Raw genomic sequence first — 19,570 nt, forward strand, 5'->3', positions numbered from 1 at the left:
TTTTCTTTACTGCATTGCCAATGTACAGATCATAGTCAGATGTAGGCTACATCCCCATCTCTTTCACTTTGCAACCGTTGCACCTCTTTCCATCTTCTGTAGCTCTTATAACTGCAGCCCATTTGCTGTACACATTGTAAATATCCTTTTGCTCTCTGTATTTTGTCTCTGCTAGCTTTAGAATTTCAAATATTGTACTCCAGTCAACATTGTCAGAAGCTCTAAATCTACAAAAGCTATAAATGTAGGCTTGCCTTTCTTCAATTGATCTTCAAAATATGTTTTAGGGTCAGTACTGAGTCATGGGAGTCCTGGAAAAACATAAATTCTGTCCATAGGCCCTGGTGTGTCCATCTGTAGCAACTGACCTCCGTGTTGTTGTCTACCAGTGGTGTCATTGGATGTAGTATGCAGGGGTGTGAGGTCACCACACTGCTCTCCCGGCCATTGTCAGTTTTTGTGAACTTGAGGTGCTACTGCTCAGTCAAGTAGCTCCTCATGAAGCTGAGTGCACCCTGTTTCAGTCCTCCCACCAAGGAACAATTCCTGGCAGTGCAAAAAATCAAACTCATGTCTTCCAGATGGCAGTCAGCCTCACAGACCATTCAGCTATGGAGGTGGGCAATTGGAATCCACACTATTTATAAATAAAGTTAAAAACGTACCTCATTTGCCATTTTCCCTACAAATTACCAGAATATCTAGAGCCAAGCACTGAAAAGTTCTGTTAGCTACATGGCAAGTAGCATGGTTTGTTACAAAGCAGTATGATGAGTAGTAATGCAGGCCACTGTAAATAAGATTCAGTACTTACAGATATAGGTAAATATTTTCTTTGAAAAATATTATTGTAATCAAATAAATATCAAGCTACCAAAAGGAAATATATAAAAATTGAAGAAGCAGTATATTTCTTCAAAGTAAAACCTTTCTTTCTACTATATTGTATTAAATTTAGATGGCATAAAAATGAACAGTGTTAAGTAGTGTAGTCACAGTTTATTATTAATACAATATACAGCCTAATTTTCTATTTTTTGTTTGTTTTTTGGTAAAGTATACCTTGGTTCATTCCACATCCCTAAACGTTCTCTTCTGGATGGGCTCACTATGACTAAGTGAATCAGTTCATACACTCAAGGTTAGAGAGTTATTTGCATTTGTGGAAACAAGGGGGGAAATGTCACATGGCCTATTGCATCAAAATAATCAACAAAACATTTTGATTGATTTATTATAGTGGTTTTGCAATGAACAAACACACCAAATGCTTCAGATCTTAGAAAAATGGCTTTTGGTATTGTTTAAAGCAGTCTCTGTCTTAGATGTGAAATGCCACACATTTTAATTTTTCCCTCAAACTGGGAAAAAACCACCAGTACTGTGTGTGTCCAAAGGACATGAACTGTATTCACAGCTGTGAATATGGACTACCATCGGCTGTGGATGGACTGACGACAGTGAAACTTTGTACTGGACCATGACTTGAACTGGGATTTCCTGCTTATTGTGAGCTGTTGCCTTATGATTTGGCTATCCGAGCATGACCCGAACTTCCACATGTTGCCAATCATGTGTCTACAACCTGTGCTCATACATTCATTATGTATATTCCCATAAAGGGGAGACATTTTACTTAAAAGTCACTTCCCCAATGTCGGGGGATAAATATGACATTTAATGTCCTTCTGGGCACTTTGTCATGAACAGCAGTAACTACTTTTCTCCAAAATGTGCTCTGGCCACTCTTCAGTGGTGAAACATGTCAACAATTTCATTCATTGTTGTCTACAATGACACAATATAAGATCTGTCAATGTTGTGGATGTCTTTCTCTCCCTCCAGCTCAGCCCCTCCTGCCACCATGTGTAAACAAGTAAGAAATCTCTTATTCATCCTTGCTTCCCTATTACCCAACCACCCTTTCTTTCTGCTCAATATATTTCCAATATGATGCACGCTATAAACGAAATTTTGCAGCAGTTAAGGCTCTATATTAATGTTTGGGAAAGGTGAAACTAAAGGAAGATCTCATTAATATTGTTAAGGACACTGAATGTGAAGAAAAAACTCAGATGGCTTAAGGGGGATGGAGAGATAATCATTTATGATCTTTATCAAGCAATCACTTAAGTGTCTAAAGTCACTTAAAGGAGCCAGTTGTAACTGAGAGGAGTATGGCAAGGAATTTTATGCACCAACACAAGCTACACATAATGAGCTGTTTTGAAATTGAAACAGCATGCACAGTTATCACAGAGAACACTTTGACAAATGTTGTTCAAACAATACTTCACCTAAATGAAAAGTGTCTGGTGCACGTGTCTTGGTTATTTAAAGCATCTGTAGTTGTTGTGAAGGTCTAAGGATACTGGCAACCATTATCTCACATTTTATCAGTTTAGTATCTTTTTTGTTTTTGTTTTTTTTTTATTTTGTTCTTCCCAACTGCAGTGTGCATTTGAATTTGTGTAGCACTTCTTTTCTCCTCTTCCTTGCAAGATATCTTCATTCACTCATTGTGTTCCTTCTCTATTCTTCTGTCGATAATATAGTTTGTTGGGGGGGGGGGGGGGGGGGGAGGATTCAGAGCAAATTTGTGAGTGTTAATTATGGTTCAAAATTTTGTTCAATCCTGAAAGATATCTTTATATAATTCAGTTTCCTATACATATTCATGAATTTCTGTTATTCAGTTGTGAACCTGTTATTACTGATTCTATGTATGTTGCCATTAAATTGTAATCACCAGTTTAGTGTCATTATATTTGCACAGTTTCTCATTTATTAATTTTTTCTTTGTTTATTTTCAGATGCTGTTTTCTCAGAAATTTCACACATATTCAGACTTATACTAAAGAAATCCATATTATCTATTATGCTTATTAAATATAATAACTTCAAAATAAAGGAAATATTTCAACTTACACAAATGTCAGAGGTTTATCGAGCTTCTCAGATGATACCCAGGTGAATTCTACTTTTGATTTCTCGTCGGCATTGATGTGAGTTACAGCATCCTGCAAATGATTGAAACTGACTGTAAATTTAAGTTTTATGTGCAGGAACACTTTCTAATTAATATCAATATTGAAAACTTAAAATGGAACAATAATATTACAGACATGTGAAGTCATAGACTATCCATAAAATACCATTTTTTGTTATAAAAATTTATTTACATTAAGGCATCACCTTGCAATAAGGGAAATGCTACTGGAAATCAGCAGCAATGGTGGTTGATTTCAAAGCAGACTCAGTCGTCAACTGTTCGTAACAGGGCACTCTACCAAACTACAATTCCTCATTGACACAGGGGTTGATCTCTCAGTTCACCCTTCTTCTCATCCTCCATGGCAAAGTACTGATGGCAACTATGTGCATGCTGCGAATGGATATTCCATCAAGATTTGCGGCTCTCTCACATTACACTTAAATTTAAATTTTTGATGTGAGCTCCTATGGATATCCATTGTTGCCACTGTGCTATGCTGAATTGTTGAAGCAGTTTCCTTATTGTTTACAGCCACCTGCCAGATCTTCACAATCAATGCCTGCTTGAGTCTACAACACAGTTGTCTCATCATGGGCATCTACACCATGCCAACCATGCTGGAGCCAAATTTATTGCTGGCAATTCACCATATTACAACCTGCTTTGCCAGTACTCTGAAGTCACCCATCCATTGCCAACTCTAGTATTGGAAAAATACTCGAAAGATCATCACACTTTCAGCATGGCAGGATCATCAGTCCACCCACAGCCTCGTCATCTGCCTCAAGATAAACTGAAGATTGCAGGGCAAGAGTTCTCATCAAGTTATCACAAGGAATTTGTCACTCTTCAAATAGTATCTGGGTCTCACCACTACATATTGTTCCTAAGAACAGTAATGGGTGCACCTTTGAGGCAGCTGTCAACAGCTTAATACCATAACAATACCTGATCATTACTCAGTGCTATATGTCGAAACCTTTGCTATGCACATTCACAGCAAGACAGTTTTCTCCATGATACACCTCATCCACGTTTTTTGTCATATACCCATCACACCAGAAGATATACTGAAAATCATTGCTTGTACCCCATTCAAACTTTATGAATTTCTGCAAATGCCATTTCGACTATACAATGCCTCCTGTACCTTGCAGCACCTAATGAATGAAATAAATTAGAGTTCTGTTATGTGTATGCTGATGATGTGCTTGTAATGTTGTCCAATAAGGCAGAGCATCTAGCACATATACAGCAACTGTTTACTAGACTATAAGAATATAGCTGGGTTATTAATCCATCAAAATGTTTGATTGATTGATTGATTGATTGATTTCTTTATTAATCCATGTAACAATTTACATTGTGTGGATTTCGTCAGCAAAATCATATACAATACAATATACCTACAATTATACACATAAAATTTGTATTTACACACATTTTTGAGGTATCTTAAATTAGTTTTATATCCTTGTGTAATTTTCTTATACAATTTTTGATTTCCTTGTGTATTACAATGGAGGCTACTTTAATTACACTACATGTTTTAATTCAGATAGTCCATTACTGCGTAATAACTTTTATTTAATAAAAAAAATTTTAGTTTTGTTTTGAACTGTCCGATTGTGTCAATATCTTTTATTTTTTGGGGTAATTTATTATATAATTTAACAGCATTGTACAACAAGCTCTGCTGAGTTTTAACTTTATTTTTCCTCTCTAGATGCAGATTGTATTGGTTTCTAGTTTCATAGCTGTGTACTAAAGAATTTTTCATATAGCAGTCAATATTTTTTTTACATACATAACACTTTGAAAAATGTATTCACAGGGGACAGTTAGGATTTCCAGCTTTTGGAAATGTTCAAGGCAGTGAGCCCTACTGCCACTCTTGGTTATTATACGAATTGCTCTTTTCTGTAATTTGAAAACTATTTGAATATTTTTACTGTTGACTCCCCAAAATATTATTCCATAGGTAATAACAGAGTGGATATAAGAAAAATATACAGATCTGACACATGTAGTGTCACAAACTGCAGTCAGAATTCTCAGAGCATAGCATGCTGTAGCGATTCTGTTACTAAGTATTTTAATATGTTCTTCCCACTTTAACTGACTGTCAACATGCATACCAAGAAATTTTGTGTGGTCTACACATTCTATAGTTTCATTGTTTAACTTAAAGTTGTTATAGTGTGGTTTTTTGCAGACATAGAAGTTAACAGCATTTGTTTTTTTAAGATTTAGTGTTAGTTTATTATCGGATGCCCACTCACATACAATGTTTAGTGTTTGTTTGGCTTTTTCTTTTAGTGCATCTGGTGATTTGTCACTGATTAGAACATTTGAGTCATCTGCAAACAATATTGTTTGTCCATGCTTGATGCTCTGTGGGAAGTCGTTTATGTAAATGAGGAATAGTACTGGGCCAAGGACACTACCCTGTGGGACACCTATATTTACATAATTTGGGTCTGAAGTATACTTTACAATATAGTTTGAGCAACTTGAAATATGTGAGATTTCAGTTATCTGTCTTCTATTTTTTAGATATGACTGGAACCATTTGTTCACAAGTCCCCTTATTCCAAGTTCATCTAACTTATTTAACAATATGTTGTGGTCTACTGTATCAAACGCTTTAGTTAGATCAAGAAATATACCTGTTGTGTAGTTCCCTTTATCTAATGTGTCTAGAAGGTGTTTTGTGAGGTGTGCTGTTGCTGATTCTGTGCTTTTCCCTGATCGAAATCCAAACTAGTCAACAGACAGTAAGTTGTATTTATTTAAATAATTCATTAGCCTATCTTTCATAATAGTTTCTAATATTTTTGCAAAGCATGATAGTAGAGAAATTGGCCTATAATTTTCAATTATTCCTGCATCACCTTTTTTGAAGAGAGGTAGTAATTTCGCATATTTTAAATAGTCTGGAAAGTAGCCCTGCTTGAAAGATTGATTTATAATATCAACTAAAGGTGGAAGTAGGCTCTTGATACAGTCCTTAATTATAAAAATGGGGACTTCATCCAGACCAGCTGAGTTTTTGTTTCTCAGTTTGCTGACTGCTTTATAGACTTCTTCTTGTGTTGTAGGGAATAACACCATTGAGTGTGATACACCATTATTTGGCTTTTTGACCTGAGGGGCTGTTAGAAAATTTTCCTGTAATTTTATTCCTATGCTACTAAAATAATCATTTATATAGTTTGCCAAATATATTGGCTCTTTTATTAGAGTCCCTTCCTCTTTGATTTTCAAGTTTGACAGATTTATTTTCCTGGTACCAGTTTCCTGCTTCACAATCTTCCATACTGCCTTATTTTTGTTTTCAGCAGAGTGCACTATTTTGGAGTTATGAGCTCTCTTTGCTGCAAGCAATATTTTCCTATATGTTTTCCTATATCTTTTATAAAAGAGTGAGAAAGCAGGATTAGTTTGGCTGTGTTTAATGGAGCTCAGGTACTTTAGTGTTTCAGATGATTTTTTGATTCCTTTTGTGACCCACTTGCTTTTTCCTGCTGTTGATAATGGACATAATACTTTAGGAAATGTTTCTTCAAAATTTAATTTAAACAATGTCATGAAATTTTTGAATTTTTCATTTGCACCTACTTCTGAGTATACTGAGTCCCATGTTTGTCCTGCTATCTGTTTGGCAAACTCATGTCTATTTTTTTTTAGAAAAAATTCGTCTGTAAATATGCATTGTCTCTGTTTCTTCTGGAGCCACTTTTATATTAATGATTTGAGTTGAGTGGTCAGATAATCCTAGCTCTGCTACCACCACCTCACAGTTATCTTTGCCTAAATCTGTTAATACCTGATCAACAGCTGTCTTTGAGTATTTTGTTATTCTGGTTGCACTGTTAACCATTGGAACTAAATTGAAACTTTGAGCAAGACTTTGTAATGAGTCCCATGTAGAATCAGGATTCAGTTTATCAACATTTAGGTCTCCACATATGAGAATGTGGTTCTTTGGAGTGGATATCTTGTTAAGAACATGATTAAGTTTGGAGAAAAAGATATTGAAGTCTCCACTAGCAGATCTGTATATACATAAGATAATCAAATTCCTACACCTGTATTGGTCCCTGATTTCAACTGCTGCCAGTTCAAAATGTTGCTCTTCACTGATTACACATAAATCGCTTCTGGTCTTATACTGATAATTTTGTTTTACGTAAATACAACACCCTCCACACTTCATAGAAGTCCTACAGTATGCACACGCTAAATTATAAGACTGCAAGACTAACTGATTAATTTCAGCCTCTTTGCACCAATGCTCAGTGAGACAAACAACTGAGCACTCTGTAGACTCCAGCTCCACTTCTAGCTGTTGGGTCTTATTTGCTAGGGAACATATATTTTGGTGAACAAATGTTAAGTAATTTTTTCCAGCACTATTTGCATTCCCACTTTTTTTCGTTTTAATGTCGTTCTGTTTTGGTTCAACTGCTTCCTTATTATGATTACACTCACGTTTTTTGTTTGCATATGGTATTCTTGGATAGTCACCCCCTGCAGACCGTATTAGTTTCCCTTATTTTTTATAATTTTACGTAAATCCAGGAGCATTTTACTGAAAGTCATTGCACCTAGTCTGTTTAGGTGCAGGCCATCCCTACCCAGACATTTGTCGTCGAGAAATTTATTTGGGTCAACAAATACAACACCAAGTTCGTCGCACTGTTCCCTAATGCCAGTGTTTATTTTGTTTGTATACGCGTTACTCACCGATCTTCTTTGTAGAATTCCGTTGATAACAATTCTGGAGCTTGTAAACAAACCTTTGGCTGACCGAATTACATTATGAATGTGTCTTTGAAGTGGTGCAAATAAAATTCTTAGGATGCTCAAGGAATCCTGTCACCTCAAGACACAGTTGAAGCTATCTCTCAATTCCCATTGCCCACTGCTATATCAGAACTATGCCATTTCTTGGGCTTGACAAGTTTTTATTGACTTTTATGCACAGTCATGCATTGTTGGTAGTACACCTCAATGAAATACTAAAAGGTTTGCCTAGACCTAGACATGTGCTACAGTGGACTTATGCCTATTCTCTTCCTGGCGCATCTCTCAAGTTATGGTGGATGAATCGTCAACTACCACTGAAGCTGTATTACAGTAACATGTACAATGTGACTTGCAACCCCTAGCTTTGGTTAGTAAAAAATTATCAGTTTCACAAGCAAATGGGTCAGTGTATGATTGCAAGCTCTTATGAGGCATATGTCTCAATCAAAAAGTGTAGGCAATTGCTTGAAGGTAGACATTTCGCTATTGTTACAGAGCATAAGCCATCCATGTTTGCATTCTGTCAGAAGCCAGACAGTACATCACCACACCAGTTACAGTATTTGGACTTCATTGTGCAATTTACTGTGGATATTTGACATATTGCTAGTGACTAGAATGGACCAGCAGATGCACTATTTCATACTGATGCCACTGCAAAGGAGCTTGACTTCATAATGCTTACCAATGACCTGGAAAGAGACAATGAACTGAAGGCATTTCCTGAAACATTGTCAAGCTTACAGTTCCAATGCATTCTAATACCATTCCCAGACTAATCGCTACAATGTGATCTATCAATGTCACAAGCACGACTGTTTGTTACAGCAGATTTCTGCAAGCAAACATTTTCCTCTCTTCACAGCCTCTCTCATCTATAGTAAGGACTATTGTATGACTAGTGAAGAAGTCATTTTCTTGGCCAAATATTAAGAATGATTTCAAGGCATTTCTCTGCCAGTGCAATGCTTCTGAGAAAAATGAGCTAAATTGGCACATTACTGTTCTGCTCAGTACTTTCATCCCACTGAATCAACAGTGTGACAATGCCCACTTTGACATTACTGTATCTTTATCACTGGCCAAAGAAGATCAGTGCTGCCTGACAGTTTAACCATTTCTCTTGCTGGCCTGAAACCTATCAAATGAAAGATTCAACAGCAGCAACTGCAGCCACAACCTTCTTTTGCGAGTGAATTCCACATTTTAGCATCTCTCTCCACATCACTACCAATCAGGACAAACAATTTGAGTCTTACTTCTTTAAAGCATCTGAGTTTTACTTCTTCAAATCACTTTCAGCATTTCTTGGCACGAACTGAATTCGAACCTGTGTCTACCACATTTCTGCTAATGGTCTCGTGGAAGAGCTCCATAAACAGTTCAAGGTCTCACTCAGATGATTCACAGAGTATTGAACTGACAGCTTCCCTGTTGTCCCACTAGGCCACCAAACAGCTTTAAAAGAAGATTTCAGTGCAACAACAGCTGAATTGATGTGTGGACAAAGACTTTGACTACCTAGAGAATTCTTCATTGACATGTCAAACAATGTTATTGAAGCATCAGACTTTGTACAACATCTACACTCACAAGTTCACTAGCTGCATCCAGCTGATTCAGAAGGAAATTTTATCAAGTGACAATTCATTTTCTATGACTTACAGTCCTATAAACAGGTTTTATCTGACATCACAACATTCTAAAAATTCTCCAAGCACCATACGATCATCCATATACAGACAGAATACTCAATGTTGACATCAATGACTCTTCCTTCATGATATCCATTGACAGGCTTAAGTCAGCCCTTTCCCCAGCTGAGACTCTCATCTGTTTAGGGATAGCAGCTAACAATGAAATGCTGTCTATGAGTGACACCAGATGCCTGTGCTTTTGGTAAACATCCAGTCACAACTCATTTTGGGCGCTGTGTACACTTCAACCTAAATATTGTTGACACTTATGTAAACTCTTTGGTTATTCATGTTGTCTGTGAACTTCAAACAAATGATAAGCATACAGAATTCAGCAAACATGATCCTTAGTCCAACTGTGATGAAACCCCCACCTTCCTGTCATTATAATCCATTATTGTGGTTTGCACAATTGGAAAGCCAGTTTCTCTTGGCTCACATCACCTCACATGAAACTGAATATAGTTATGTGGTGGCTGCACTTAAGAAGCAGATGGGTATGGAAGTACAAGACATTTAGCTTCACCATCATGCACTGAAGAATCCATCTCTATCAAACATGTGCTTGCTGTAGTCAGAAGCCAAGTGACCTGAAAAATTGCTCTGCAGTGAAGAACTCAGTGCCTGCACACCATCCCAACTATTTTGTCTTCTTCACATGCTGGTAGTCAATGTAATTGACAATGATGTTCTGCACAATATATGACTGTCACTCTTACTTGCGGATGCACAGAAAATACTCACACAGCACATATGTCAGAGACGTTTTACTGTTATATTATCTGCTACACTCTTCTCATCCAGAATCACAGTTAACTGCTAAAATCTTAGACTACTGTCCAATTGTACCACACTTATGCCACCAATAGGTAAAATGGGTGGCAGGCCCCCACTTAAATTAGCTTCTGCCCCTCAGCAAAAGATGAAAGTAACTCAGTTAAAGTATGGAATGCAGCAATTTTTACACCACAGACTCAAGGGACCTCTTTTGAAAGTGTGAAGTCATGCATTAATAGTTAGTGTTCAGTTCAGAGGTGGATCAGGATTACTTCATCCCATTGGAGTCTGATGTGAGCACATCATTGGATAGTTTCTCCAATACAATTAATAGTCCCCGACTGCCAGTGACTCCTCCTCCCACAGTTGCATAACACAGTGATGCACAGAGATGATGGTCAGTAGGTGAATCATTCAATATGTCACATTTTGTTCCCTATAGGTCACTTTGATTGCTAAATTTGCTTGCTCATTTCCTGAGGTTGCCTGCAACCCAGCAGAATGATAGCGACTACCCTGCTGTTGAAGAAGGATGAATGAATCCTGTATATTTCGTGTGGATACATTTCATAAAGCGTATGAGGGCACTTGGGATATTTTATCATATGAGAAACTTTGATGACATGTCATTTTCTCCAGTGTCTTTGAGAATTGTGTGCTGTTCTGCACTAATTAGAGTGTACACATTAGTAAGGTGAATCCTGAATATGTGACTGGTAGTCAATCCTTGGTTTAAACCTCAGTGTACAGTATGTTATATTAAAATAGTGGTGACTATCTAAAATTTTATAAAATAATAAAATAGGAAACATTGACTGAATTTTTGTCGGTGGTTGGCAGAACATGATTATAATATTCAAAAGGAAAACCCTTACTGATGTTCTACAAAATTATATTTATTTGGTCACAGACTGGCTTTCAGCTTCTCAGGCCATCTTCAGGTGACAACTGAAAGTTGCAAACACAGATGTTCATTATGTGTAACTTACACAGGTATTATTTATACAGAAGACACAAAAATGACAAAGTGTTTACATAAGAAAACATTACAATAATTACATTAATTGGAAAATAAGGTAAACAAATTTTTATGTGGGGATACATTTAACAAAGGTGATGATGTTTCTACAAAACATTTGGTAGCCCATGATTTAAAAATTGCTGCCGCTCTTAGTGATGAACTCTCATACATTTAACAAAGGTGATGATGTTTCTACAAAACATTTGGTAGCCCATGATTTAAAAATTGCTGCCACTCTTAGTGACAAACTCTCATGCAATGAGTTCAGTATGTCAAGAAGAAAATAATCTCCAGTAATGTCATTGCTACCAAAGCAGATGAATCAACAGTTTAGTTCTTTTGAACAAAGGTGATTACATTACAAAAGTGAACCAGCACCTTAATAGTTCCAATTTCCAACATCTACAAAAAGATCACATTGCTCCTTTCAGTGAACAAATGAAAACTGCCATCAGTTCATGCAAAAGTATTATATCTGAAACCAACAGTTGTATGCTAGCTAATATGAATCCCTTGGTTCCTAAATTATATGGCTTACCCAAATTACATAAAGATGGTTTTCTAGTATGTCCACTAGTGGTATCCTTGTTTGCTCCCATGTTACCTTCTATTGAAAGAGCGTGATTATACTATTAAAATGAAAACCAGTTTTAAACCTAAGTTTGGTATCAAAAATTCTATGACTCTTGTTGACAAAAATGGAAGATACGCAAATCACACCCAGTTCTAAAGTAGCATCATTCAATGGCGCTAGCTTATTTTCAAATGTTCCTACTGATGAATCTGTAAACATATCAGTTGATATTTCCACTAATCCAAAGTAAATCTCATAGAATTACATGACATAATTGATGCTACTCAAATGAGTGTAGAGCAGAACTACTTCTACTTCCAAAACAAGTATTATGGTCAGTATAATGGTCTAAGCATGTGTTCACCTCTTAGTCCTGTACTATCTGAAATTTTCATGGAGAGTTCTGAAAAAAATTTTCTTACCAAAAGAGCCATTGAATTGTAAAATCAGGTATTGGTTCAGATATGTTGATGAGGGCTGTGTTTGTGGAGTAGTAACATTAGACAATTAGATACATTACTAATGCATTTAAAGCCACAACATAACAAAATTCAGTTTATAATAGGTCTGGGAGGCTCTTCTATAAATTTCATGGATCTTAACATAAATGTTATTACAAGAAAGCATGCATTTAGCATAGCTGCTGATATGGTGATTCCTGCAAGTTCCCAGCATCCTCACAATCACAAACATGCAGCTTTCCATTCAACAGTGCATTGTCTCAATCTATTCCACTATCAGCCTTTCAAACAGAACTACAAACCAGCAAACAAATTGCTTCCAGCAGTGGCTAAAGCACTGCCTTGATTGATAGTATTCTATGAAAAAACGAAGATGAATAAAAGTAAATTTACATGACTTCTATATTCTGGTCAACAGCAGTCATTCAGCATTTACAAGGTCTGGTGCAAAAATCAATTTATTGGCAACATTTCAGACAATCTTGCGAGAAAAGTTAAAGTTTCACAACTACAGGCCTGCATTTTATAATACTAATAACACATCATAATTTTAATCAGAAGTAATGACAAATTGCAATCCTTGGCAAGGAGTGGTGTATATAAAATCACTTGCAAACAGTGTGAAAAAGGGTATATTGGTCAGTCAGGAAAAACTGTGTCAGTTAGGCTACATGAACACGAGAGAAGCTGGTGGTCAAGGAAGAAAGATTTGACCTTTTCTGCTCATCTTTTAGTAGAAATAATTAATATGATGTCAAATGTGAAATTTTATATTCTGTCAAAAAAAGCAGAAAGATGATTCTACTGTAAATACTGGGAATCAAGAAACACATGACAAAGAATGCCAGCCTAGTATTAAATGATCAGACTCATTTTCCATTTCCCCTTTGTTAAATTAAGTTTTTGTTACAAATACTAGAGTCAAACTGTGCATTCATCTTATTTCTCATTATTTGTTGAATGTACCTCCTTATAAAAATTTTGTTTAACCCCTTTTTTTAGTTAAAGTAATTACTGCAATGTTTTCCTGTGTAAACATTTTGTCATTTTTGTGTCTTCTGTTCAAATAATGTCTGTGTAAGGCGCACAACATGTTTATCTATGTTTGCAATGTGCAGTTGTTTCTCTGAAGATGGCCCGAGGGGATGAAAGCCAGTTCATGAACAAAGAAATATAATTTTGCAGAACTTTCAGAAGTGTTTTCCTTTTTAATATTAATAAAATACGAACTTAAAAGTTATACCAGGACTGCATTACTTCTTAAAGTTTGTCGACTTGGTGTACATTAATATGTCATTTATCAGTGAGGTTCATTAAAACACAGCAGCCATCACCCCCATTCCCACACCTAAGAGCAATGATATTATCAAATTTCAGAATTATTTATACTGCTCATTGTACAATAAATTATTTCTTGAGTAAAGTCCTTACCTGCTTTCCTGGGCTACAGTTAACAATCTGGACTCCATCAGCTTCTTGGAAGCCACCCACTCGGCCTTTCTCATGTGCCTGACACATAAATCCTTTGAACTTTTCACCTTTTTTACCAGTGATGGTGACCTTAATTGGCTCACCTACTTTAATTTCCCTCTTACTGACAGTGATAACATAGGGACAGGGGTCTTTCCGAGCTGGTACTCTGTGTTGTGGCACAAGATCTTCACAAGCATCGGTGGGTGCACCACTGCTGTAGCCATCTGCATTGTGCATCAGTGCAACCAAGCATATTACTCCCAGCAAAATAAATGCCTTCATTCTGAAACAAGGTGTTTGCTCACTGTCAGTTTCATATCAAAATGGTTACATGTACAATAGCACAGTTATGGGGAATGGTTAGTAATGCAATGATAGAGTATGTAACATACATATATATAATCTGCAAGGACAATTTTTTTCAATTGCTTTAGCAAGTAATTCCACAGGTGCGAGGCAAAACAATGTAAAAGATTTGATTTGATCTATTTGTTGACCCATTTATTCTTTTCTGTACAAGGGCGCAGGAGGATATAGAGAAGTCCATTTGTGATGAGAATGAATATTGAGAGAATATGTTCATGACTGTGTTATGCATACATTGGTAATGTTATAATTATGTAATTATTACAATCTTTTACAGTGAATAATGACAACAGAAATTGTTGTGCACATAGATAATGCTGTTTCGAGGTCTTGCAACCACTTAGCCAGCAACCGACAACCCAGATGGATTATGCAGGCACGGACTTCATAGGGGACAGCTCCTCAGATGACAGACAAGGAATAACTGCATATCATGTGACCACCAAGTGGCAAATCAAGCACCACCAGAGGTCACTCACCCCACAAACCTTTTCTCCTCCATGGGCTGCATGCCTGAAAGTAGTGCCTGCAGTGTACTGGCACCCAGACAGTATTTAGGTCAGTGCCTGGGCTACTCTCTACCAGTAGTTGAGTTTCATGGGCCAGGCACTGATTGCAAAAACTTTCCCAGAAACAGGATCTCACTCTGGAGCCACTGCTGTGACACCAACACTGTCAATGTTAGCCTTTGCCTCCCAGAGCTTCCAGCTATGGACCTACACCATTCATAACCTCTACACCAAAGAGACATGGCCCCCAGTGCCATGACAGCAGTTGGACTCTGTTATATTTGTCTTTATTTTTCATTGGCAATATACTGATCTTAAACTTTTGTGTCCCTAGGAACTTTAATTATTGTTTGTCCTCCTGGGGCTTTGATTGTGGCACTCTTTGTGTATACTCACTAGATTTTGGAACTTTCAGTTTACTGTGACATTTTCAGATCTTCAGAGATTATTATTGTTCTCGCAGTATTAAAGAAGTGACTTGGTTTCATCTATGCTGCCTTCAGTGGACACATTGTCTGGCGATGAGGTTCCTTCTCTTCTCCTTCTTCTTCCTGCCCCAAGCCAGTGTCTCTCATATTTGCTCTGACCCATGTAGACATTGGTTTTTTGTGTCTTCTTCCACTTTCTAGTAGTAGACTTACTCTCATGATGGAACCAGTAGATGTCTCTGACTGTGTGATGTTAATGTTCTAGTAGAAGCAGCACTCTCATGACCTGCAACCTGCCTTTTTCATGTCACCTACAGAGCTCTCAAACTGCCCCCCCCCCCCCCCACATCAACTCCATGGTCAAAGCTTCTGGATGGTGCCCCCCTGTTCTAGCAGTTCGACAGGAAGGTCAGTCTGTGGGCACACTATATTGCACACATGGAACAGCACTTCTTAGCTCACGGCATCACAGGTGATCTGCACCAGTGTGCCTTCTTTCTGGCATACAAGGACCCAGACATTTACCACCTCCTGCAACAACTTAACCCAGAAGTGGAACCCCACACTCTGCCCTATGGCAGGCTGAAATCCAGTTTGTTAGAACACTTTGACTCCCATGTGCATGTGGCAGCAACTCGCCCCAAGTTTTCCAAGTACCATAAAATTAATGAACTGTCTTACTGGGAATGGAACACCCGTTTCTATGGTTTATCTCATGACTGCCATTTCCAGTGTAGTAATCCTCAGTGTCAGTAATCGAATGTGGCTTTCTTGGTCTGGAACGTGATTTTCATGCATACTCCTTACGTGGGACTGCACATGGATCTCTTTAAAGTGAAAGACCCTTCTTTACAAACAAGTCTCCACATTGTCAGAGCTTTTGAACAGTCTCTCAGATCATCATCCACCCTGCATGCCCCATCACAAGTGTTCACCACCCAAACATGTTGCCCTCAGCCCCAGTCATTACTCCCTCCCCCCCCCTCCTCCCCCCCGGCCCCACATGGGTCAGATTCACACAATTCAGGCAAAAACTCAGCAGCCAGATGCCACCATCAACAGGTCTATTTCTGTAGCTAGCATTTTATTAGTCATTAGAGACACCTGTGCTTCTACCAGCATGCTAATGCACCTCTTGTGAGTGGATGCAAAGATGAATCACAGGGTGTACCTTTTCACAGATGTATGGTACTCTCAGTCTGTGCTCCTACACTCAGAGGAAGCTCCATTGCTCATGGTAGCCATCAAAAATGCACTCATCAATCTGCAGATAGATACAGGGTCCTCTGTGACCATCATAAATTGGCAATCTTATTATCATGCGATGTCCTCTCCCCTTCAACATTTTAACACTCCGCTGTGTATTTATAGCAGTTACATCATTGAAGTCAATGCCCAATTTACAGCCCAAGTTCAGTACCATTCAACTGCCCTCACAGCCAGGTTTTGGTTGTTGACACTCTGGGAGCAATCAGTCTCTTGGGCCTGGATCTGTTCAATTTTCTTGGCTTAGAAATCCACAATACTGTCAAGCTGCTGGTTGCCAAACCCCACCTAGAACAGTTCTTTTCTAAGTTAAGCTCAGTGTTCGTGCAACCCTCCTCAGTTGTCAAAGATTTCGAGGCACTTGTGGCTCTTCTCCAATCAGCGGCACAGAAGTTCTTCAAAATCAGAAATGTTCCCTTTGCATTCAGAGCCAATCTTCGACTGCAGATACAGTGGTTTCAGGATGAGGGTATTCTCTCTCCTGTTTCCAACAGCTGAAGGGCCATCCCCATCGACTTTGTAGAGAAATCAAACAGCACGTTTTGCATTTGCAGGGACTTCAAGACAACCATTAATGCCCAGTGAGTCATAGACACTTTTCCTGTTCCCAAGGCAGAGGTCACAATGCTCCCATGAGCAGTTGCACAACCATTACACCACCTCTTATGCAAAAATGTTCACTGTCATCAGACACTGGCATGTGATAAAGCCTTCCAGGACTTGATATGTGCCCTCCTCCACCCCCACATGCCTCACAGAAAAAGACCCTTCCAAGCCTCCAATATTGGAAACAGAAGCATCAGACAATGGGTTGGGGTGGTCCTTTCATATGTGACTGATGGGAGTGGCCAATTGCATTTGTGTCTAAGAGTCTCTCCGCTGCAGAGGATAACTCCAGTTGGATAGAAAAAGAAGCTATAGGACTCAAATTTGGCTCAAAAAAGGTTCCATGACTATGTCTATGGCCGCCATTTCATGCTGTCCACAGACCACAAGTATTTAGTCCCTCATTTCAAGGTGTCAGCAAACATTCCAGCCAAAATGGAATGCTGCCTTCAATGCCAGGCTCTATATCTTTCAAGCATGCTAATGCTGATCTCCTCATGCCTTTGGGCCAGGACCCAGCCTTCCACATCAATCCCGCAGTCTGCTTCCACATGGAAGTCACTGCTGAGGTTGCTGAAGTTTGACGTCAACCTTGTTGCATGCCACACTGCCAAGGACCCAGTGCTTAATGAGGTATTCTGCCTGGTGCTACATGGTTGGCCACCAGACTGCAAGCAGCTGCAACATCCAGAGGTCCAGGCCTACTTGTATTTTTTGATTGAGCTCTCCATCTTCAATGATATGCTCCAGCTCCAGGGGGACAATGGATGGACCAGGGTTATGATCCCAGTGGCCCTTCAGCAGTATATCTTGTCTCTCGTGCAAATCGGGCAATGGGAAGTTGTGCTGACAAAGTGCCTGGCCTGCCATTGTGTCTACTGGCAGAGCATGGACACAGCGATCACCCACATGGTTGCCTTCTGCAGGCAGTGCAAGCAGGCTACCCCTCCAAGATTTTTTTTTCCTTGGCCAGGCCCTTCTGCCACCTGGTCAGGGCTACACATGGATTTTGTGGATCCCTTTCTGAGATAACCAAGGTTAATTGCCATAGATGCTTGCTGTGTCTCTCACATGTCTACCATATATGCGGGGCACACCACTCAAACCCTATCTCAATTTCTTTTCAATTGGAGTGCTCCCAGAAACTGTCACAAATAATGGCCCTCAATTTGCTTTCATGGAATCTTTGCTTTCTGTGAAGCAAGTGGTATAGTGCTGATACATACTGCACCTCATGAGGTCCTTATGCTCTTTCTGGATCCTTATTGTTGTATTCCCCAGGACAGGTCAACACCAGAGAAAAACTCCACAGCCAACTACATTGGTTGCAGTTATCTGTCATACATCCAACCTGCACCCACCCCTCCTCTCAGTGGTCCAGCCACCACTGTTTCTCTCTCTAACAACTTGTGTGGGTACTTCTCTTCAAAACAAAGAATGCCAGCATTGGTTTCTTGCAGTCATTTCCAATCTTCTTGATCAGGCCATGGCCAAAGAGACATTCAAGATGGCACAGTATGTTGTAAACACATTAAGCAATTGTGGTCTCTTTGTGGTCCTTTTCCTGGGTCTGTTAATGTGTCATCAACTTCTGTTCCAGAGGCGGAATTGTCCACAGTACCCATCCCAGACACTGCTGGCCTATCTCAGCTCCAGCCTGTGGCCAGTCCCTGAATGGGCACTTAGCTGCCCCACATGCCATACCAGTGCCAACTCTGATGGAGGTAGACCTCAGCTGCCCCAGCCACCAATGGGAACTCAGCCCATTTCAGAGACATGGAGATGTGCTACCACATTTCCTCCCCTTTGGGGGGGGGGGGGGGCACAGGATGGAGGGGGAAGGGGGAATACTGTGGTGAGTCTTTGTGCCTACTCATCCAGAAACCAACAACACAGACTTCACAGGGAACAGCTCTTCAGATGACAGACAAAGGATGGCCGCACTCTGCTGAACCACCAGGCATGACAAACCCAAGTGCTACGAGGGGTTACAGGACCTGTGAACCTTATCTCCTCCATGAGCCATGTGATTGAAAGTAGTACCTGCAGTGTCCTGTTGCCTAGGCAGTATTGAGGCTGGCACTCTGCCCTACACTTCACCAGTAAGCTCTGAGTGAGTTTCCTGGAGCAGATGCCAATTGCAAAAGTATTGCCACAAACGGGATCTCACTCTATGGCAATGCCTCCATCCACACCAATCTTCATCTTCCAGAGCAGCCAGCTATGGACCTGCACCATTCATGGCCACTGCACTAAAGTGCCATGATCAGCAATTGGACTTTGTAATATTTATCTTTGTTTCTCATTAGCAATATGCTGGACTTTAACTTTAGGAATTTAACTTTTGCATGTCCCTTCCAGACTTTTATTGTGGTGTGCTTAGATTCTGGAACTTTCAATTTACTGACATTTTCAGGCCTTTACCTTTCAGAGATTGTTATTGTACTTTCAGTATTCAAGAAGCGACTTCATTACAATTATTGTGTTCCAAACTGATTCCCATTAAAGAATAATGTTTTTGTGTGTTACAATAAACTTCATATTCATTTTATACCTGGGTATTTCTCATGTGCCACCTTCATTGG

At 39.0% G+C, this 19,570-nt stretch overlaps 1 protein-coding gene across 1 annotated transcript in view; it reads right to left on the bottom strand.

Moving 5' to 3' along the window:
• Positions 1-19,570, bottom strand: part of LOC126234631 (putative defense protein Hdd11) — a 58,985-nt gene that overhangs the window by 15,032 nt on the left and 24,383 nt on the right. The window contains exons 2-3 of the mRNA XM_049943358.1: positions 13,769-14,093; positions 2,929-3,020 (exon numbers count right to left, since the gene is read on the bottom strand). Of these exons, the coding sequence (XP_049799315.1) occupies positions 2,929-3,020; positions 13,769-14,092 (416 nt within the window). The 5' untranslated portion in view covers position 14,093. The remainder of the gene's footprint in view (positions 1-2,928; positions 3,021-13,768; positions 14,094-19,570) is intronic.

The sequence above is a fragment of the Schistocerca nitens genome, chromosome 2 (assembly GCF_023898315.1).
Source record: "Schistocerca nitens isolate TAMUIC-IGC-003100 chromosome 2, iqSchNite1.1, whole genome shotgun sequence".
In the NCBI taxonomy this organism is placed as follows: domain Eukaryota; kingdom Metazoa; phylum Arthropoda; class Insecta; order Orthoptera; family Acrididae; genus Schistocerca; species Schistocerca nitens.